The sequence below is a fragment of the Crinia signifera genome, chromosome 19 (genome assembly GCF_055691185.1).
Source record: "Crinia signifera chromosome 19, ASM5569118v1, whole genome shotgun sequence".
Classification (NCBI taxonomy): Eukaryota; Metazoa; Chordata; class Amphibia; order Anura; family Myobatrachidae; genus Crinia; species Crinia signifera.
Genome location: NC_139226.1, coordinates 135,318,998 through 135,342,810, shown reverse-complemented (window position 1 = coordinate 135,342,810; position 23,813 = coordinate 135,318,998). Strand labels below are relative to the sequence as shown.

Genomic DNA, 23,813 nt, shown 5'->3' with positions numbered 1-23,813 from the left:
CTATATAACCCTCATACTACCTTCTTTCCTTCAAATGGTAGTAGGCATTTTTGTGAGATGAAATTGGTGGATTTATTAAATGAGAGTGAGAAGAGAGAGAGAGAGAGAGAGGGGGGGGGGGGGGGTTGGTGTATTGTTTGAAGAGGTATTGTAGGGATTGGAGCACACACGGCTCCAGGAGAGGTTTCAGAGAGAGTAGGAGGCTCCTGCTGGAGGAGAAGGAATCGGAAGAAAAGGACGTCATGTCCTAGTAGCAGCCTGTGTTGGACACAACCAGAAGAGTGTGAGAAGGATGAGGTGATGGAGAGTGCTGTGGAGGTCCCTGTTGAGGAGGATACTTTATCTGCATGTAGCTTTATACAGAAAATGGCTCCCTGTTCATGCCATGGAAAAGATTTTCCAATGCCCACTAGGTGCCCAGACACACATGACCCATGCTTCCCAGAAGCAGGCCATTTTTCTTTTCTTTCTTTTTAATATGTTCTCTCATTTGCAGGTCTTTCTCATGTGCTGTCAGCACCTCCGTCACCTTCTTACCAGCACCTCTGGGTTTGCCACTTTTAGGTTTAGTGACCTATTCAGGAGGACATGATCCTCACTCCCATGGAGCCTACACCCATGTGCCACAGTCACAGTTGTAGCAACCATCATCACACACTACACATGACACCGTTCCCACTGTGGATAAACTGACTTTGTTCCTCCACCACTTTTGGAGCATCAAACCACAATCGCCTTCACTGGGCATCTAATGTGGCACTACAACATAACAGTGGCATAGGGCACTCTCTCAGGTAGTGCATGCCATGTCTTCTATGTTGACCCAGATGATACAGGAGAGGTTGCAGGTTTCCCAGGAACAAGGGCACGTGACAAGGGAATACAGGCAGGGGATCTTGGAGCAAACTCAGGTGATGATGGCATTGTAAAAGAAGTACTCTTCAGAGGCAGTAGGGGGAGGGGCATCAGGAGGTCAGGGCTTTCATTGTCCCAATGACTTTATAAAATCTCCATTTATGTTTGTGTTACAAAGATTTTTTTTTCCACCACAAAAAAAAAAAAAAAATTCAGTGATGTGAAGTGATTTAACCAAAACATGTTTTTGAGGTTTCCATATAAAACATAAATTATTTTAAAAGTCTAAAATATGTTTAGTTCTGATGTGTTTAAATTTGCTGGAAACACTGTATCAGAAAATTTTTCTGCAGATCCAGTCACAATAGCATACATAAAATAGGTTTGCTGTATATAATTTTAATTAGCAAAAGCTGCTTGTGCATCAGATTACAATAGCAATGTGCATAAATGAATACAACATAGATAATTTGAGCAATTGCCTTGTAGAATACATGAGTTATTTAGAAAGGCCTATTTTGAAGTTTTAATTAATTCTTACAATATTTGTTACAAAAAATGTGCTTTAATTGTACAGTTATACAGGTTGAGTCTCCCTTATCCAAAATGCTCGGGACCACGAGCATTCCGGATAAGGGAATTTTCCGGTTTTTGGAATAATTTTTTTTTTAGGCATACTTACCTGCCCCTGGTGGTCCCTCGGCGTTCATGGAGTCCTCCGGCGTCCATGGCAGGCCTTCAGCATCCTCTCGGGCGTCTCCAGCGGTCCCAGGAGTGCTTTGCACGAGATCCCAGGCGCGCCGGTGACGCTGAAGGCCTGCCATGAACGCTGGAGGACTTGGTAAGTATTAAAAGAGGGTTAGGGGGGGGGACGAATTTTTTTTTTTAATTATTCCAAAAAAACACATTTTTTGGAATAATTCGGATACGGGATGCCCGGATATGGGATACCTGAACTGTAATTGATTTCCCCCATTGATTGCTAATGTAACAAATCACAATCTAGCCAATAACTAAATTACTTTAATCTAGTGTGTATGGGGCATTGCATGCTGTATAGGTATAATTTGAAATAATATTTTAAAGAATTTTAGTTATTCAATCAAGTTTGCGTACATTGAACCATTAGAGGTGTCACTGTTTCGGGCTCAAATCTTTTCAAATCCATCTTTTGTAATTTTCCCTATTTTAATATTTGGGATTTGGAAGACTCAACTATTAATTATACCATTAAATATAGTTTATTATAGTTTTCCTGCAAATTGTATCAACAGATTAGTCCAGTCCAAGTGCTATATAGCCAGTCAGTAACCCAGCCTCCGGATAGTCTGCTGATAAGGCCAGGCTGTACTTGATAGAGCAGAACCTCATTTGTTTTACAGTGAAAAGCAGCCACTTCCCATAATACTTTTTATAATTTTGCATTATGAGAAAGATTTAAAAAAATAAATATTTTTTTAAAATAAACTTTATGTCTCATGTTTAGAGTTGTATAGTTTGTAATATTTAGTACATGGCTGATTGATATAGAAGGTAAGAATAGCTACAAGAGATCAGCTGGTATTATTAAGTGTTTGAAGGAATCATCAAGCCAATGACCACCAATCACATCCTAAATATTCCCCTTGACAGCTGTCAGGAACATCAGTTGTTTATAATCTGCAAGATCACTCTCTACCTTTCTATCAAGTAACTCACAGGAGATAATTTCAAATCCATCATTGGTTAGGGCCTTTCGTGCAAAAATATCATCGTATTTGAAAATATGTAGCCTATCATTACCAGCAGTGTAATAGGTGGCATTTAAGGTTCCAATTACAATAATATGACCACCAGGTTTAATCATCTTTGTTATCTTCCTCAGGTTTGTGATGTACTCTTGTTGGTCTTGACTAACTACATCCAGCAGAGACACTGTTATTAGACAGTCGGCTTGTTGTAAGTTGTCCACGAGATTATCTTGCTTCATGTCACATTTCACAATGTGTGTAATTGTTTCCTTTAACTTGTCTTTCTTTTTATGTTCTTCAGCACTAAAAAAAAAAAAAACAGGTACTTATGTATTATCTGGGCGCCCGATTTTATCATTGCATGCCACTACTTAAGGCATGCAATGCGATTTTTCATTGTAAAGACCAGATTTTTAATTGTATAGTCACCCATGGGTGATTTCATACCCGTGAGTTATTTTTTTTCTGTGAATCATCCTTTATGTTTTTATTTGTTTAGAATCTTTTACCTGATACCTGCCAGCTTGGCAGCAATCTTGCATGCATGAGTCCAATCAAACGCCCCAGTGCGGGTGTCCACCCATTTGTTGAGTTCCATTATACAGGACTCTGTCAGTTTTAGTATTGTGATCACTTGAAAATATTCATAAACACCAAAAAGATGATGAACGAAGGATCCCAAACTGATGTCAATCAAAGTTTCTCCTTTAATCCGGCCTGCGGGGAAAGACTCAGATAAGCAGGAATGCAACATTCTATAGAGTAATAGTGACTCAACGGCAAAGAAAGATTCATTAATGTACTAATGTTAATGAATGAGAGTTAGGTGGGGAGGGGAGGAGGCTTCACTAGGGTTGTGTAATAACTCATAGTGTCACCCCCCACCTCCACAGACCTCCTCACATATCACCTCTCAAGGAATCCTCAGTAATGTTTTTGTATTCATTTTAATAGTTAATTATTATTCCTGTATATAATTTAATGTAATGGTACAGATATAAAAAGCTACCAAAATTAGCATTATACCTTAAAAAGACAATATCATACACACAGCCCTCTCACTGCCTAAGTAAGCAACCCTGCAGCACCACTTATATAAAATATATATATATATGTTAGAAAACAGCAGAGGTGCGCTCCATAGTGTAAAACTATTTTTTAATAAAACACAAAACTGTGTCACAGTACATAAAATCAATAAAGACTCATACCAAGTGGGTAACCGCTGTGGGCTTGTTACCACAAGATTCAATATTGATGCACCCGGGCACAACTCCTGTCACCTTCCAAGCACCACAGGATCACAGTCACACGCCGGCTACACACCAGGTGGAACGGCATGTCGGCAACTCCAAGCGAGAGTGGACGCGGCAGGGTGAACCAGGCACAGCTAGAGCTGCCGTCACCAACCCGGACTAACGCGTTTCATATCAAACTTTGTCAGAGGGCGTGGTTGGGGATGGGCAGCTTAATGTTTTAAGATTCATAGTGACCAATTAGATTTTAAAGGTGCGGCATCACTAATTACCATTTTACACAATAGTGATAAAGCATATACAGAGCATTTTTGCATAAAGGACAAACAGAGAAAATAAATAAAATCAGAATTGAACAATATATATATATATATATATATATATATATATATATATATATATATATATATATATATATATATATATATATATATGGACCTATAACGCTATTCAAACTAGAATAACATAAATCCAACACAGATCTATTTAAAGAGACAGATCCAAAAGTATAAATAAATCTCGCTGTAAACATGTGTGAATAAATCAGAATAAGTCGGTGATATATACATACGCCGTACAATAGATTCATCTAGTGCTAACTAGGACAAAGAAAGCTCATAGATACTATCTTTAACAAACCATTTAAAAACATATAATGAACTAAAAAAATTAATTAATTAGGGAAAATGAGGGAAAAAGGGACACATATATATATATAACTCCACTGAAAGTTCTGTTTGGCGGGTGCCCGCAATCCGCTGATAAATCAGCAATACACAGTCCAGAATAAGCCGCTTTTCAGCCTTGAAATAAACAATTTTCTTTTAATAATCACAGCAACAGCAACGTTTCAATAATTCTCAGTATTTTCCTCAGGCTAGTGAACACTACAAATTACTGACCTTTTATGTGTAACAACCTGCGTCTGTCCAACGACGTGGACGCCGGGACACGTGACGCTCCCCAGTGATGTCATGTGATGCGGCCAATGTGCGGCAATAACCGTCACTCACCGTTACTATGGTGATGAGGCAAACAATTCACAATTTAAATGGTGCATACCAACACATATAATAGAGGAATCTAGCACCGGCGCTGACTCTTCACTCTATCTAAACATATACAATTCACAGCACATATTAATATCATGGAACAATTGACCTATTGATGTTACATACCAGTTAAAATGCATTGAATATACATCAAATATACATCAAGTGAGAACTCCTACTCCTGAGGCTTCATTTAAGCTGCGTGGGGCTAAAGTGCCCAGATACATGATCCACTTACTTTCTAATTGCAATAGGCGTAAGCCCCTATTGCCACCCCTTATTGATGCCTCCACATGATCTATCATGCGATATTTGATGCTCGTTAAACTATGGCTCATCTGTGCAAAATGACGAGCCACTGGTTGGGGACTAGACCCAGTTACAAGCGCTGCCTTGATCGCTGAACGGTGCGCGCTCATACGCTCTTTGAAAGCGCGCTTCGTTTTACCTATGTAGCTCTTTCCGCAAGGACACAGGATTTGATATACTACAAATTTAGAATTGCAATTTAAGGTATGTCTGAATTCCAGTTGTTTACCTGACTGGGGATGGTAGAACATAGTACCGGGGATAAGGAATTTACATGTTACGCATGTGCACCTTATACACCCTAACACTTTTTTTCTTATGCTGTTTTTTTCTGCCGGAGTGTAGATTTTTACTAACATATGCCGCAGATTTTTTTATCTTTTATAGCACGATAAAATTCTGGTTGTAGACAATTTTAGATCAGGATCTGATTTCACCAGAGACCAATGTTTCTTCACTACCTTAGTAATGTCAGGGCTAGAATTGGTGTAGGTGCTAACCCAGGGCACCATGCTCTGGTTCTCTAACGTGACCTAATTTAACTTAGGTTTTAACAATGACTCTCTGTCTAATGCCTGCACCTGTTCTTTGGCAATACTAAGTGCTTTTTTGTTGTAACCTCTTTTGATGAATTTCTCTACCATCTCTGTCATCTGAACTTCAGCCTGTTCATTATTGGAATTAATACGCTTTACTCTCATTAGTTGGGACCGGGGTAACAGGCAAATTGTCCCCTTCGGATGGCAACTCATTGCATACAGCAGGTTGTTCCTGTCAGTTTTTTTGGAGTAAGGCTGGTACTTAATATTCCCTCAGTCACAGAGATTTTTACATCATCAAAATTTACTGTCGACCTGCACTTTTCATAAGTAAATTTAATTGGGCTGGGGCCTGCATTGTGTTCCTCCAGCAATTTATCGATCACCGTTACTGGCCCTTGCTAGGGATTCAGTATGAAATCCCGGCGTTCGGGATCCCGGCGTTCAAAATCCGATGCCGGAATCCGGACCGCCGAAATCCAGACAAGGGGGGGACGTGGATCGCCCCCCCTTGCGGGCTCGCTGCCCTCGCCACGCAGCGGGCCCGGTGCCTCGCTACACTCGGCACTCTAATTTATTCTCCCTCCAGGGGTGTCGTGGACACCCACGGAGGGAGAAAGTGTCGGGATTTCGGCGGTCAGGATTCTGAACGCCGGGATTCTGACCGCCGGGATTTTAACTGCATCTCCTTGCTAGAACAGCAGCAGATCATCTATGTAGCAAGAGAAGAAAATAATCCTCTCTGCTACATCTGGCTGATTAAAAAATACTTGCTGCTCTACCTGAAACATAAAAATGTTTGCCAGGGATGGTGAGACCGCCGACCCCATGGAGCATCCGTTTTTTTGAAGAAAGAACATATCTCTGTAAATAAAGAATTTTTTTTCCAATACGAATTGCAATAATTCAACAATGAGTGATACATTAGGGCCTGAGTAATAAGCATTATCCGTGATAAACCTTTGTACTGACTCTAACCCTTCTCTTTGGGGAATAGCCGTGTACAGGCTGCTCACATCGATAGTGAACAGCCCTACTTCCCCCTCCAACTTTAGGATCTCTTTCAACCTATTCAGTAAGGTCATAGTGTCCAACCGATATTTAGGGTGAGTCCTTATACACGGTTGTAACAGGCCGTCTATGAATACTGATGTTCGATGTGTCAGCGACTCTCTGGCCGACACTATAGGCCTTCCCGGGAGGTCTTCAAGGGACTTGTGTATCTTGGGGATACAATAAAACGTTGCTACTAATGGATATGGAGGTAGTAGTTTTTCCATCAGTTCTTTAGGTATAATTTTTTCTTCCACTGCTCGGGTTAAAATGTCCTTTAAATGTCCTTTAATTCTTTATGGAATTTAGCAGATGGATCCGCTGGTAACTGGCAGTTTGTCTTGTAGATGTTTCATTACTTGTAGATGGTATTTGGAGGAGTCCTGAATCACTAAGGCTCCTCCTTTATCTGCCATCCGAAAAGTTAAAGCTCATAAGCTGTAATTATTAAAAGAAAATTGTTTATTTCAATGCTGGAGTGCGGCTTATTCTGGACTATATATATATATATATATATATATATATATATATATATATATATATATATATATATATATATATAGACAAACGATGTGCGTCCCGGCACTCTGCTGTCCCCCGGACTCACGTGCTCCGGTGCCTTCCAGCAGGCCACACACCCTTAACCCTGATGAAGCCAGAAAGGTGAAACGATCGTTGGTTTCTAGTGGGAGTGACGCAGTCACTGAGCGCCTCCTAAACTCTGCCTTACGAGCCGCAGCAGCAGCAGCCACGCTGCTTACCTACTCAGCGCTACTCCAGCGCTATGGACACCGGCAGCCTGAGCGCCTCCTGAACTCGGCTACACGAGCCGCAGCAGCAGCAGCCGCGCTGCTGACCGTCTCAGCTATTCCAGCGCTACGGACACCGGCAGCCCTATTCTCCTTTACCTGCCACAACAGCATCAATTGGGCCACAGACCGGCGCTAGCGCTATCCCAGCGCTTCCAGGACTTCCAGCCCTGCAGCCCTCTCCACGTGTGCATCGTGGAAAAGGGACACAGCCATAACAGCCACAGTGCCGTCGCAGCCTATCCAGCAGCAGCTACAGCACACCCGTCGGGACAGACACAGAGCTGCCCAGCGCAGTGTGTGCGCTCACAGGTATTCGTCCACCCGCTCTCCCCTTAACCTCCTCTCTCTCCCCCCCGACTCTTCCCCTCACCTCCTACCTGCTACCGTCCGTCCCCCCTCTAACAACTCTCCCCTCACCCCTTTTATTTTCATATTAGGTGGAATAAATCCCCCCAGTGTAACAACAAGCCCGCTCACCCACCATACCTAAAAAAGCCCATCTATCCTAAGATGGCAGCTTACTTGGGGCGTATGAAGGTATGACAGGAGAAGGGAGACCTCTCCTAGTCTCATACAGTATTCCACCTCCAGTGATAGGTATATCAGGTGGGCAGCAGCCGCTTTCACACTAAAGGGTAGCACCTATCTTTATCTCTCTGACTCCATGTTGGGCAGAGTCCTTCCCCCACAATACCCATAAAAGCCCACTACCATAGGTGGCAGCTGACATTTGGATGTGGGCAGCCTGCTAGAGGGGAAAAGGAGACTTTCCAATCCTCTAACCAGACTACCCCACCTTTGTTAAGGGTATATAAAGTCGGTGGGATCACTCATACCCTTTGGATATAGTCAGATTCTTATCTCCTACTGGTCTCTACTTTCCTTTTCAAACTCCCTTTTCTTTCTTTTCTTGCTGTGATCCTCCTCTCCCTTCTTCCCTTGGGTGTACAACCATCCCCTTCCCCATTCCCCATCCTAATATCCCCTATTCCTATCCAACTACCTAGCGGGAACGTCTACATTATTTCCAGACGCACTGTAACCCAGACAGTTGAATACAAATACAGCACCTGAGCTACTGACGGTTTCACTGATATGAATTATCATTGATAAAAAATGTTATTTGGAACAATAATTAGACATTATACACACTACTGTTGACGAGAGACTGTTTGAGATATAATCAGAAAAAACAGACAGTAGAATTTATTATGTCGACACGACAGCGGTCGGCTGAATACAATTAACAAGAGGCTGTGTCAGCTTGGATCAAAGATCAATATGTGCAATATGTTTGTTTGTTTATTTGAGCCAACTGCCATTATTTAACTCTCATCTCTAACATTTGTGTTATTGCCGACATAGTGGCGGGTAGATTGGGATAATCCCTATTCAACACCGTGTGTGCCGGTAAAATATCAAATCACTGTCTGACTGCAGCAAATGAGACACACTTTGGTGTTAGCCTATCTACAAATGTATTGCTGTGGACAGGCGCTGTTTAGTTTGTGATAATCCCTATTCAACATTGTGTGTGCTGGTAGAGTACCATATCACTGTCTGACTGCAGTAAATAACATATGTGTTATTGCCGACATAGTGGCGGGTAGATTGGGATAATCCCTATTCAACACCGTGTGTGCCGGTAGAGTATCAAATCACTGTCTGACTGCAGTAAATGAGACACACTTTGGTGTTAGCCTATCTACAAATGTATTGCTGTGGACAGGCGCTGTTTAGTTTGTGTTAATCCCTATTCAACATTGTGTGTGCTGGTAGAGTACCAAATCACTGTCTGACTGCAGTAAATGAGACACACTTTGGTGTTAGCCTTTCTACAAATGTATTGCTGTTGACAGGCGCTGTCAGATAGGACCGCCGGCTTGGAAGGCAAGCCCCTTTTTCATTACTACTCAGATTCCTAAGTTTGCGGAATCTCAATCATAAATATTTTTCCCCCTTTTTTTGGCAAAAAGGCAAAAAATAAAAGGATCACTGGTCAGCCCACAGTTCTCACCCATTCAAGAACAGACTCATTTGAGGGACTGTTACCACATTGATACAATGTTGAAATATTCACTGTTCTAACAGCATTCTGATACATATCAACTACTGTGGTGGAATTTTATGTATTGAACTATCCAGTACACTTCTACTCGTGAATGGATAGTCTGTGGCTCTGACTAAGCGAATCCCAGATAATCTCATAGCTTAACACCCTGTTTAAGTGATACGCAGACGATCCCCTCCAATGCACTGATTGTGCTGGGATATTTCACCGGGTTGTGGAGAAAGCTAGAATAAACTAGTCTCACTTCATAAGACCCACTCTTTTTGATACCTCTTTAGTCCTGATTTTCGGGACCTGTCTGCGCTCAGTAGAGCAAATAATACTAAGTGTCACAGAACCAGGGGACGCTTTGCCCACAGGGCACACAAGTTAGTGTGAATCTCTGAACTTGTCAAATACAATACGACATATGTTATATGTTTGTGTGTGAGCGCCTAAAAAACGTTCTTGTCTAGTGTATATTTTAATAAGATCTAATAAAAGCTAAATTTTAATTCATACCATATTTCGAGTTGGGTTAATCCAACCTACTTCCTCAAGCGTTACTAGTTTCTTTAACTCGCCGATTATATCCTGGTCACATTGGCCACTAGAGGCTGCCACTCATACTCTGTCACTCATGTTTGTGTTGTAACTCATGATTTATTGCTCATAGCGCATAACATACCGTTACAAGTTGTCGATTACTGAACAGTAATCATTTTCAAAGAGTGCCCCAACAAAGAGAGAGTCTTTTTTCTCTTTTTTTTTCTCTGATATATATATATATATATATATATATATATATATATATATATATATAGACAAACGATGTGCGTCCCGGCACTCTGCTGTCCCCCGGACTCACGTGCTCCGGTGCCTTCCAGCAGGATTGGAAATCCTTACAATAGTAACACGCATCAGGTGGCACTCGGAGGCTGATTCAGGAGGGGACAAGAGCCCCGAAACGTAGATGTCGTTTTGAATAAACACCATTTGAATTCACTGAATCAGCCTCCGAGTGCCACCTGATGCGTGTTACTATATATATATATATATATATATATATATATATATATATATATATATATATATATATATATATATATATCGGTTAAATGAAATCATGAAGCAATTAATATAAATTACATAAAATTTTGCGATTAATGAAGGGGGTAATCTCATGCCCTGAAGGTGTAAGACTGTTCAGGGTGAGAATCCAGAAGGTTTCGCGTCTAAGCAACAGGGACGTGCAGTGAGGTAAATGGCTCAAGAGTCCCTGGCAAGTACCAGAGCCAGATATGCACACAATATATGAGCCATGGGGTACATACCAGCATTATACAAATGTGCAGCAGTGTACACTGCTGGAGATTCAATGAGTTTTGATAAGTGATGTGCAGAAAAGGTAGCCAGGTGAGGCACTGCCTCACCTGCCATAGACTTTTTACTCCAGAGTTTTGACTATAAAAATGATTAGAATAATAAAAATAAGAAGTTTTTAATAAATAATTTGTATTTTTGACATACTTTATAAATTCAAAACACCGGCATATACGCTAGTATAACAGGAAAGGCTTTGCCTCACCTGCCTCACCCACCGCACGCCACTGCTAAGCAAGGCCCGATTCCGATCACCACCTCTTTTATTAACAGGTACTATCTCCAATGCTTTGATCTTGGTACCCCAAAAGTTACAGTTATGGCTGTTCTTATAATGCCTAGGAACACTATGATTGATAACAATGTGTTTAATGTTCCTCAAATGTTCCAAAATCCGCACCTTCAATGGGCGCTTGGTCTTTCCAATATAATTAAAGCCACACGGGTAAGTTAACAAATGTACAACGTAAGTCGAATTACAGTTAATATATTGGCTTATTTTAAATATTGTACAATTGGGTGATATAAAAGAGGAACCTTTTTGTATAAAGGAACAAATTTTGCACCTGCCACAAGCAAAACAGCCCTTTAAAGACAAAAAAGGATGATGGACAATTAGTGGTAATAGAAGGTGTTATCACTTCTAATTGACTCTTTGATGTCCAAGCGCTAATAGCCTTGGCCCTTGTAAATACAATTTTTGGAGCATCATCTGTATGGGCACCCAAGACTGAGTCACACTTAAGAATATGCCAGTGCTTTCTCAAAATATTAGAGATTTGTTTCTCACCATCGTTATACTTAGTGATGAACAAACAATCTGTCTTTTTTTCCTCATTATTTTTCATTTTATACTGGAGGACTTCTTCCCGGACCGACTCTCTGGCTTTTGTAAGTGCTGATTCCACAACTTTCAAGGGTTAACCCCTTTCCCTGAATCTCTGTGTATAAATACCCGCTTGAGCATCAAAGGTTTCAAGGTTTGTGCAGTTCCTGCGTAAATGCAGGAACTGGGAAAATGGGATATTGTTTTTCCATGACTTCGAGTGACAGCTTTCATACTCAAGATAGCTATTGCTATCCACACTTTTAAAAAAGGTGCAAGTTTTAACATAGAATACCTGGGGAAAGTTTTCAACACTAAGCACTAGATCAAGAAATTTGATTTTTGCCGTCCGGAAGTTAGATGTAAATTTCAAGTTAAATTGATTAACATTTAATTCCATCATAAATTGGTTAAATTCGATTTCATCACCCTTCCATATCATAATCATATCGTCTATATACCAACGAAAAAAATGAATTTTAGGGGCCAATGTACCTTTAAGAAGTTCACATAGATTAGCCACACATAGATTAGCCAGGCTGGGGGCACAGATCGTCCCCATCGCTGTGCCCCACAGCGGGATATACCAATCTCCCAAAAATTAAAAATAATTGTGTGTGAGTACAAAACCAAGGCAATCACATACAAAATCCCTAGCTGTAAATGATACAGATGGATCCCGAGTAAGGACTGATCTAACTGTCTCAATTCTACCTTCATGGGGGATGGCTGTATACAGTGACTGGACATCAATAGATGCCCAGTTCTAGCCACTCTCCCATACAATGGTATCAATGAGTTGTAACATATGAGTGGAATCTCTCACATATGTGTTTAATTCAGGTACATAGTGCTTGATGACAGAATCCACAAACTTGGAAACTCTCGAAGTAAGTTTCCGAAGTAAATTCCGGCTGTACTGCAAAAGCAAGTTTGTTATATATGCCCTCCAGTGTCCCTGCAAGCTGGTAAACTTGGGAAAGACAACACGTATGCTGAAGGAGAGACTAAAAGTACCAGTCCAGACATCGCTCAGAGTGAGCTCAAGAATTTGCCAGGCACTTCCTGGAGAAATCCCAAAAAGTCAAAGACTTGAAATGTACAATCCTGGATCATATGCCACCACTCAAGTGTGGTGGAGATAGATAGAAATTATTACTCCAACAAGAACTCGCCTGGATTTTCAGGCTTAACTGCCAGGACCCCCTGAGCCTTAATGAGGACTTTAAAATGGGATGCTTCTTGTGACATTTATACTTGACATGATGGTCATCTCATTCTTTTTCCCTTTTTTTTTGTTTTTTCTTTAATGTTTTTCAAAGTTTGTTATTTTTCATAACACTTTTTGGTACTTGTGTATTATCACGGCGCCCAGTTTTGCTACGTACGGCACCGTAGGGAAATCGCATAGCATCGCATGGGCCATTTAAGGGTCATGCGATGCGATGTGATTTTTTACTGTAATTTATTCACTGCTCTCTCACCCCTGGGGCATCGCATCGCATGTCTCACAAAATCGCATGTGAAGGCATGCGATTTTATAGGGTATGTGATGCCATGATATTAGCTATACCATAATATCATTGTATGACATACAATGATGTTTTAGACCCCCCCCTACTATCAATGCCACCCCAAAGTGTGGCGAGCGGCGGCGGAATGCGTCCTCCGCCCTTTTTATTCCTCCACTATCCATGTCGGTGTGGAGTTGATTTTATATAGAGCGGCGAGCGCAGTGCGGCGAGCGGACGCAGATTACTTTACATGTATTCAACGTCCGCTCGCCACGCTTCAGGCTCAGTGGCTTGCTGCGCTTAACACACAATATAAAATCAACTCCACTCCGACATGGAGAGTGGGGTAATGAAAACGTCAGAGGACGCGTTCCGCTGCCGCTCGCCACGCTTCAGGGTGGCGTTGATAGTGTGGGGGGATGCCTAAAACATGATTGTATGTCATACAATCATTTTAAGGTATATGTCATGGCATCGCACACCCTGTAAAATCGCATGCGATCGCATGTGATTTAAAATCGCATGCGATCGCATGTGATTTGAAATCGCATGCCACTGCATGCGATTTTGAGGGAGGTGCGATGCCATGCAATGCGATCCCCCGGGGCTGAAAGAGCAGTGAATAAATGACATAGGAAAATCGCATCGCACATCGCAGGGCACTAAAATGGCCCATGCGATGCAATGCGATTTTACTACGCAGAATAGCCCACTAAGCAAATAGCTTAGTGGGCGCCGTGACAATACACAAGTACCCACTTTTTTACTGACATTAATATTTGATTGCATACACCCCACGCTGGTGGTATCATATTGTTGGCTCCTGATACACAACATAGGGGCACTTGTTACCCACAACTTTGTTAGCCTTGCTTGGAGTCTAACAGGCTGACTTTACTGAGGTTCAAGATGTTGACACCGCCGTGTGTCATCGTTCAGTGTGGTAGACACCTTTGTGTGTCTAGATATATCTGCTTAATTTAAAGATTTCCAATCACTTATCTGCTTAATTTAAAGATTTCCAATCACTACCCATGATACAGACCATGCAATCTTCCAATCATGCGCTTGTGTAATTATTTCTTCCCCGTCAATTGCACATTTATTGTATTCTCCCACTGTTGCCTTGTCCTACAGTAACAGTTGCTGCCGAGCACATATAGAAGATCACGGGGGTCAACAATAAGTAAGTTTGAGTATTCTGTGCAAACAAAATATGATTGTGTTTAATACCCCTTTCACACTGCACTTTTAAAACGGTATATTGCCGTTTTTTTTCCATTTTAAAACGTTTAAGGCTGCAGTGTGAAGGTGCCAGAGTTGATTTACTGGTTAAAGTTAACTGATATTTCAACACTTTTAAAAAGCAGAGTCCTACACGTTTCAAAGCTGTTTTTTAGGCAGTGTGAACGGCTCTATTTCTATGGCTTGAAACGTGTCCCTTGGGGGTTAAACAGGTTGAATGTGTGAATGGTATTAAATGCTTTTTAAAACGGTTTTAACCTGCAATGTGAAAGGTCTTAAGGTTCAGAACCGTTTTAAAGTCCCATTAAAGAATACCGTGTCATTACCCGTTTCTGCAATGTGAAAGCAGTATAATTTACTATAAATAAATCTATACACTTATTGTCACATTACAAGTACAACTATGTATAAAGATTGTTGTAATATTTTGATATTATGTAACCACTATTTATGTAACATCGTCAATTGTCAATTGAATATGTAACAGAACACCTTTATTGATCATGAATGGTCATCAGGGCTATAAACCTTTTTAAATAAAAGCTCTAATATGTCTTTATAAAGACATATGGATAAGTTAAAATATTATTATATATTAGAACATACGCCAAAATAAATTGTTTTATTAAAAAAACCATAGTATACACATGCAGCCCCATATATTATACACCCAGCTGAGACTTTTCATGATTACGTCATAGGTTATCTTTAGGTTATCCGTTACCGGTTTGTGTCCTCACGGACCAGCACTAAGGGCCTTATTCTGGTTTACTCTTTTTGACAAAATCCTTCTTAGATGGACAAAACCATGTGCACTGCAGGGGGGGGGGGGCAGATGTAAAATGTGCAGAGAAAATTAGATTTGGGTGAGTTTTTTTGTTTTTGTGCAGGGTAAATATTGACTGCTTTATTTTTACACTGCAATATAGATCTCACTTTGAAGTAAAACCCCACTCAAATCAATTTTTCTCTGCACAAGTAACATCTGCCCCACCTGCAGTGACAAGGTTTTGACCATCTAAGTAGGATTTTGTCAAAAAGAGTGAACTAGAATAAGGCCCTATATGTGCAAGCGCACAGTTTAAAACTGATCAGCTATGGTGAATGGACACCGGGATTCTATCTAGTGATATGCAAATCGCTGAAACACACTAATTGCGAATGCACCAACCCTAATCATCAAGTAAGGAATAGTTCCCGGAGAAGGAAATGACTCGCGGTGGAACGCATGCTGGAACACATCATGTCCACTGCTATAGAGTTTAATGACATTCAATAACCCAGTTACTAACCACTGTATGAACCCACGCCGTTTTTGTAGATTATTTATTTATTTTTCCTTTTTCTACACACTGAAGCCTGCACAGATCTGACTGATCCATGCAGGCTTCTGCCAAATATGCCAGGAAAATTAAGTGCATTTTCCTGGTGTATTTGGCGGGCAATTAGCGGCAGTTTACCTTACAGCCACTTAGTAAATTAGGAATCAGGATTCTTTTGAACGGTGATTCCTATTCGCATTTACCGATGGCCTATACATTCGTATTTGTAAATATGAATACGAATTGTATTTTTGGCATAGTAAATGCCAAAAATACAAATATGCCTAAAAAAATTATTTTACTATACAAATAATTTTTTAGCTGTATTTGGCTTAGTTAATTTCCCCCATAGGATCAAAACTTCAATTTCTGGTGGGTTGCTGAATGAATATATACTTATTTGTATTATTAAATGGATTTGATAGTCCTGTTTTCTATTGTTAAATGGGTACTTATTTTCTAGCACGGCGCCCATCTCATAAGATTGTATGACTTAATTAAGGCATACAATCTATTCAATTGAAAAAAAATTTAATTGTATGTACAATATCGCATCTTATGGATCTCATCTTATGGATCTCATGGATCTTATGCATCCATAAGATGCATAAGATCCATGAGATTCATAAGATAAAAGATCCATCAACACCAACCCGAAGCGTGGTGAGCGCAGCGAGCCCATGAGGGGCGGCGGCACGCGTCCTCCAACCTTTTCATACCCCCACTTCGCTTCGGGTATGTATTTACATTCTTAGCTATACCTTACAATATTGTATAATATAATTTTGATCATGGTTCAAACGGCTATTTATATGTTTACTATTTACAGTCTATTCCCCTGTTGAAGTAATTTATGATGAAACACGTCGGATTCCATCAACTTTAAAAAAGGACAAATCAATGGATATTGTATCTGACTCTGATATGTTTTATGTTCTATGGTCTAATTAATTTTATATAAGCTTTCCCACTGTGTAATTGCATATTAAGGTGGTGGTTAATATTCATGCACACTCTAATTCTATACATTTCTATCTGTTTCAACCTCCACTAACAGAGATGTTATATAGAGTGCAGCTGCCATTTAGTGCAAACAAGGTCTTTTTGTCCTTTTTTTTTTTTTTCAAAATTAAATTTTTATTAGTTTTTTATGAAACACTTATAGGGAAAAGGGTACAGAATAGAGAAAAGGGAAGGGTGGGACGGTAGGGAATAGGGATAAATTCACGTAATTACCATTACAAAATATAGTCATGAGGCATAAAGGCAACACTATATAAAACACCAAGACATTCTATTAAGGTGTGGCTACCTGGTCAATTACACATGGGCACCGAGTACAAGAAAAATGAATCTGTTGTAGTATAAAGGAATAACTGGCGAAGTCACGAGTCGGCTGGGCATTCATGTCGCATGGAATCTTAGGATAGCTGTTCAGCAGGCTCACTTTAACGGGTGAAGGGATCTATAAGCATGCCAGGTGGACCATCGGGGAGTTTGATTAGAAGGGCTACCTCGTAACAGTAGACCAGCAGTTTCATATTCGTAGTGGGATTGGACCACGTGTTCGACTGCTGATAAAGTGGGGACTTGGGGGGTGCGCCAATATTGTGCAATCAGTAACCTGGTAGCTACTAATATATGGCCCATCACGTACCTATCGGACGGGGGGAGAGTTCCAAAATAAATATGTAGAAGTGCTAGTTTGAGCAGGGGGTGTATATAGTAACCTAGGACATCAGATATGAGGTTGAAAACTTCCGACCAGAGGAGGGCGAGGGTAGGGCAGGACCAGAAGATATGAATTAGGGTGCCAACACCACCACAGTTTCGCCAGCACATATTTGAGTGAGATGGCCAGATTGAGTGAAGCCTGGCAGGGGTGAGGTACCACCGATGAAGTAGTTTATAGAAATGTTCGATATGAGATGCACATTTTGACACATGAAAACAGTTATAGAACACTCCCTGCCACTCTTCAAGCAGGAGAGATCAGATTCCCACTTTACTAAGGCCTTTAATTTCTGGGGTGAATAAAGGTCTATGATGCAAGAGTACCATTTACTGATCCCCCCTTTACTACCTTTTCTATAGATTAAATCTTGGAGGTAATTTGGAATTACATACATTTTATTGGAGGCTTGTGTTACGCTATATAACCAGTGGCGAATTTGTAAGAACTTATAAAAGTCTCTATGTGGTAGGGAGAACCTAGATTGAAGTTGGCTAAAGGGTAGGAGATGGCCTTCGCTGGTTGCTTCGTTGAGTGAAACCATACCTCTAGATACCCAAGAGTCTAAATTCAGGTCCGGGATCAGGGACGCTAAGCCTGCCATCGACAGGTTAGGGGGTGGAAGGTGAACGTTATCTATTTTAGATACTAATTCCAACCAGGCCCTCTGTGCCGAATGAACCACCACCGAACGTGACAACAGACTATGGCCCTCACATTCTGGGAGCCAAAGGACATCGGCTAGAGGGAGGGGTGAAATTAAACCTACTTCTAATCGAACCCATGTTTTGGGGTTGCTATCTGCAAACCATGCGCTAATAGGGGAAAGAATGCACGCTATTTGGTATAGGTGTAAGTCCGGGAATGATAGACCTCCCTCTGATTTAGGGAGTGACATTGTAGTGCGAGCCAGCCTAGGTTTTTTTCCTTTCCAAACATATTTTATGAGAGCTGAGTTAAATTTAGAGATCAAGGCTTTAGGGAGTAAAATAGGGATTGTTCGGAATAGGTACATCATTTTGGGGAGGACCATCATTTTCAAAGCAGCTATGCGACCCACCCATGATACGTGATGCATCGTCCAATCTGATAATAGCATGGAGATTTTGCGAAGGAGGGGGAGGTAGTTGGTGGGTATGAGGTCTGAGACCTTCGGGGTGAGGTGGATTCCGAGATACTGCAGGCTTCTATCCTGCCAAGCGTAGCTATATTGGGTCTTCACTGATTGGAGAAGGGTAGAGGAAAAATTTATTGGAAGGGCTTCTGTTTTGGAGGTGTTTAATTTATAATATGAGGCAGCGGAGTATTGTTCCAGAGTCACGTGTAAATGTTGTAGCGAGGCCTCTGGATCTACTAATGTGAGTAAAACATCGTCCGCAAACAGACTAATTTTGTATTCTTTGCCAAAAACAGTGGGGCCCCGGATCAACGCATTGGATCGGATAGCTTCGGCAAGGGGTTCTATCGCTAAGGCGAAAACCAAAGGGGATAGCGGGCAACCCTGACGAGTACTTTTTGTCCTTTTTGTCATGTCTAGGTCTCAGGTCTTGCCGCACTTACCTATACTTGCTCTGGTGCCTCCCTGTGAGGGATAGCCACCCTCAGGATACATGCAGTGTGATGAAGTGGCAATCAGAGAATTGGTAGTAGGGGGAGCAAGATTATATATTATAACAGGCGCTACTTCGGTCTAAAGGAGAGATATTAAGCACAAATCCAGGGCTAATTTCACCCAGCCCAAAGAAAGTATAAGCTCAAGAGTCATTTTGATGACATTTATTTAAAAAGTTCTTGATGCACAATAAATCAGGAGTCATCAATTCGGTACTTGTGTACTAGCACGGCGCCCATCACATCGCAGACCATATCGCATGCGATGCAATGCGATGGGATGCGATTATAAATTGTATAAGCACCCTAATGGGTGCTTACAATGCTTAAATGCACCCCCACGCCACCCCCAAGTATAAATACCGGGGTGGCTTTAAAATTGGGGGGGGGGGGGCATTAACCATACTTTTTACACATATTCAATGTGAAATGGGCCATATTGGCCCATTTCACATTGTCACCTATGTAAAATTGGGTTGATCGCATTGATCGTATCGCGGGCCATTATAATGGCCCGCGACCGACGCGATCAACCCGATTTTCACTTTAAAATTAATTTAACATTGTTCCCTTATGGGTACTTGTTTCCTAGCACGGCGCCCGTTTGGGTTGATCGCATGCCTTAAGTTAAGGTACTTAAGGCATGCGATGGACGCGATGGACCCGATTTTCTGACTTTAACAAACTCAATTGCCGGTAAAAGTGAAAATCGCGTTGATCCCTAATAAGGGGCCGCGATACGACCGACACGATCAACGCGATTTTCCCATAGGGAACAATGTTAAATTAATTTTAAAGTGAAAATCGGGTTGATCGCGTCGGTCGCATCGCGGCAACTTATTAGGGGCCGCGATGGACGCGATCAACGCGATTTTCACTTTTACCGGCAATTGAGCTTGTTAAAGTCAGAAAATCGGGTCCATCGCGTCCATCGCATGTTTTAAGTACCTTAACTTAAGATCAACCCCAACGGGCGCCGTGCTAGGAAACAAGTACCCATAATTGTAAGCATATACAATAGGAAAGACATTAATTCTATTTAACATCAATCAGTTTTTCAGGTTAATAAATGAAAATGAACAAATGGAGAACAGAATGATTTAGGAACAAATGGACAATAGAAGAAAAAGGCCTAGAATCTGCCAATGTTTTACAACCATTGAATTTGTAAAACATTTGAATAGACTTTTAATAGAAAAGTTTTTTTAGAGGATATATCATGGTACGTACCTTTAAAAATTCAATGATATTTTAACTTTTATTAGAGTTTTAATGGATTTCCTTGGTAGTTGAAGTTTAAAACGAGAAAATATTTTACTGTAAATAAATATAATATTAGAAAAGTATATAAGTTTTACGTGTATTTATTTGTATATATTATCATCTTAGAGACAAAAAAATTATTAATTAAATATACCTGTATTAGTTTGGCATGGGCATATGATCTGCCCATGTAAATCTGTGTCTAGGAGTTGGCATAAAGTTTTTTTATATATAGGATTAAGTAATTGATTGTAATATAAATTTAATTAAACGATAATTGAAAAATAGACATATACACCTACCATTTGTGATTGAGTAATCATCTTATTAACTTCATAAAGAACGTAGTGTACAGGGCCAAAGAATTAGTGTTTTATATATATATATATATATATATATATATATATATATATATATATATGTGTGTGTGTGTGTGTGTGTGTGCACAATATAATATATGTTATATGTTGTTTTTGTGATTATATGTGATGCCGTTGCTGTTACATTTCCACTTGCTTTAATGGTGCCTTTGCCTCTCTATATGATATATACTTAGTGGCCGCTATGAAACAAAATGCAGCATGAGTATATATGTACTTAATTCATTGGTCACTGATATCATCTGGTGACCAGTGCTGCTGAATCAGTTCCAGTGGCTACATTTCCGGCCATCTGGAATGCATCACTGCATCACTTCCGGCGGTTGGAACGCACGGCCATGTTGTTCTGGACTTATGTGAATGCGGGCAGACGGACTGGCATGGCAGCTGAGATGCCTGGTGGATGCCAGGATCTGTGCATTTGGTGTGTATCTAAAAAGAGGGCATGGCCTCACTGCAAGAGACACGGTACTGCAGGAAAGAACTCCCTTATACCCAGTGCACCAATCCACATGCCCATACTGTACATTGGCCATCACAGGGGAAAAAGAAAATACCTGATTTATGCCCCATTATTTTACATTTTTCATTCCTTAGACATTATTCGACACACCCCATTATGCCACACAACTTAATGCCCCTACACATTTTGCCATACACAATAATGCCCATTACACATTATGTCACACACACCATAATGCCCCATACATATAATGACACACACCTCAATGCCCACTGTGGCCTGTCCCTAGTCATGGTGTTAAGTGGAGACTGTGTTCTTTTGGCATCTGTTGGGCAGGCAGGTTGAAGTGTCGGGCATTGTCAGGGACCTTGCTAGGCAACGGCTAAACTTCCGGCTCCTGAGCAGCGGCAGAGACACAGGTGGATGGTCACATCTGATGGATCCCATGCCGGGTGAATGGTGGGATTCTCAAATAAATTCCTGCCCAGCTTCTTCATCCACACCGGTTATAGTATATGTTATGACTGCCTTGGTCATGTAACTGCTTCTCCTTCCCCAACTGCAGTTCCTAGTGAATCCAGTGTCTGTTCTGTCAGCATTCCAGCCTGTTTCAGATTAGTCCTTGGAGTTGCATCTATTTCTGTGAAATTTTTTATGTTTTATGCCTTCACTGTGCATTGTTGCACCCGGTGTATTTACAGACTGCCCCCTGTGGTGCTACTTACACACATTATTCCCCCAGTGGTGCTGCTTATACACATAATGCCCCCTGTGGTGCTGCTTACACACATTATTCTCCCAGTGGAGCTGCTTATACACACAATGCCCCCAGTGGTGCTGCTTACACACATTATGCCCCCAGTGGTACTGCTTATTCACATAAAGTCACATTTGGTGCTGCTTATACACACAATGCCCTCTTAGGTGCTGCTTATACACATAATGCCCCCAGTGGTGCTGCTCATACACATAATGCCCACATTTCAAATATGGCACAGAATCATAAACCAGTCAGAGCTCACAGGCCGGCAGCGAATACAATGCACAAGCTCTGATTGGATGATGACAGGTGCTGCATTTGGAAGGTTCTGCAAATAAAATAATTTCTCTTTTCTCATCCCAACAACTTATCAGTTCAATCCCTTACTTAATATAGTTTATGATCCCCCCTCCACTTATATATTTACTGATCCTCTCAATTCTTCTCTTTATATATTTAATTGCCTTCTCTGACACCCACCATATCAAATACATTTAATAATCCACCTATATTTACACACTGACCTCTGTTGAACTTCGTGTCCCAGTAAGTCAATCTGATCCCTGCTTCCCATTGGTACCACCCCCCTGCTGCTCATTACTGTAGCCCCAGTTGCACATCACCCAGCAGTTACTAGGTATAGTCAGCACCGCCACTGGTGTACTAGGGAAGCAATCAGCACCGCAGACCACAGACTCTGCTACCAGCAGCTGCTACCACTGCCGGGAGTGCTGATACCGCCGGTGTTGACAGGAGTTGGATGGAAAGGTACCTGTACTCGAGCACTGTCTGGTGGGGGTTAGTAAGTGGGGGAATCAGGGTGTTTATCTCCTGGTTCCTCCCATTAATCCTGTGCTGCCACATGCAATAAGTTTTGCAGGAGATACAGGTGCAACCAAAGCACTTGCTGAGGGAACATCCTTTGTGGTGTTTCCCCGATAAATCCGCTTCAAATGAAAGTTTCACCTGTTCCCATTATGCACAGCTGAGGATCAGTGTAGTTACCCTGTACGTTATAAAGGTCACCATGTCAGCTACAATAACATGCTACTGTATATATCTGAGGAAACAATACTGATACGCACCTGTTGCTAAGGCGCTGTGCAGCTTCTCCATAACAAACACCACGGACTCAGAGCTGTACTCACTTCCTTCCTTAAAATAAGAGTGAAGGAAGTCCCTGGAATCCATCCCATCCTTATGGTAATGCTTCAGGGCAGGTTTGGCTTCCATCCTCTTGTCTTCTCTCACACTGTGCAGGACGGGACTCTGATCTGTAACATGTATGACTCTTTTATTTATATGTACAATATAAGTTAATTCCTCTCATCACCGTGTTCTTATACTCAGCTGACTATGAATGTATCACCTTTGGCAGACTTGTTATTGATAATGATGATTAAATAAATATATGACCTCACCATGTGTTAATGTTCCGTTACAATGTGCAATAAAGCAACAATAATTTGGTTTTGGTTATGGTTACCCACCCACACCCCATCTAGGTAATGCTGTGTACACATGGGGGCGATATGGGCTAAAATCGCTGGGAATATGGTCGCTGGTGACCAAATTGCCAGTGATGGGAGTGTGCCCCGGCGATAAATCGCCGGGTGCACGCTCCCGTTTTCAGCCCCATTCTAATCGCTGGTCGCAGG

The 23,813-nt window shown here is 41.2% G+C and overlaps 1 protein-coding gene across 1 annotated transcript; it reads right to left on the bottom strand.

Moving 5' to 3' along the window:
• Positions 1 to 1,729: 1,729 nt before the first annotated feature.
• LOC146042187 (nicotinamide N-methyltransferase-like) lies at positions 1,730 to 23,414 on the bottom strand. The gene is made up of 3 exons (XM_083162114.1): positions 23,241 to 23,414; positions 3,095 to 3,302; positions 1,730 to 2,888 (listed from the first exon to the last, which is right to left on the bottom strand). The coding sequence occupies exons 1-3, from the start codon at positions 23,386 to 23,388 to the stop codon at positions 2,468 to 2,470; spliced, it is 777 nt and encodes a 258-aa protein (XP_083018240.1). The 5' UTR covers positions 23,389 to 23,414; the 3' UTR covers positions 1,730 to 2,467.
• Between the last annotated feature and the right edge of the window lie 399 nt (positions 23,415 to 23,813).

Coding starts and splice junctions, on each gene's coding strand:
- LOC146042187 (XM_083162114.1), bottom strand. CDS start 23,388: ATGGAAGCCAAACCTGCCCTGAAGCATTACCATAAGGATGGGATGGAT. Junction 3,303..23,240: donor GCACAGCGCCTTAGCAACAG/GTGCGTATCAGT, acceptor CTTTCCCCGCAG/GCCGGATTAAAGGAGAAACT. Junction 2,889..3,094: donor GCCAAGCTGGCAGGTATCAG/GTAAAAGATTCT, acceptor TTTTTTTTTTAG/TGCTGAAGAACATAAAAAGA.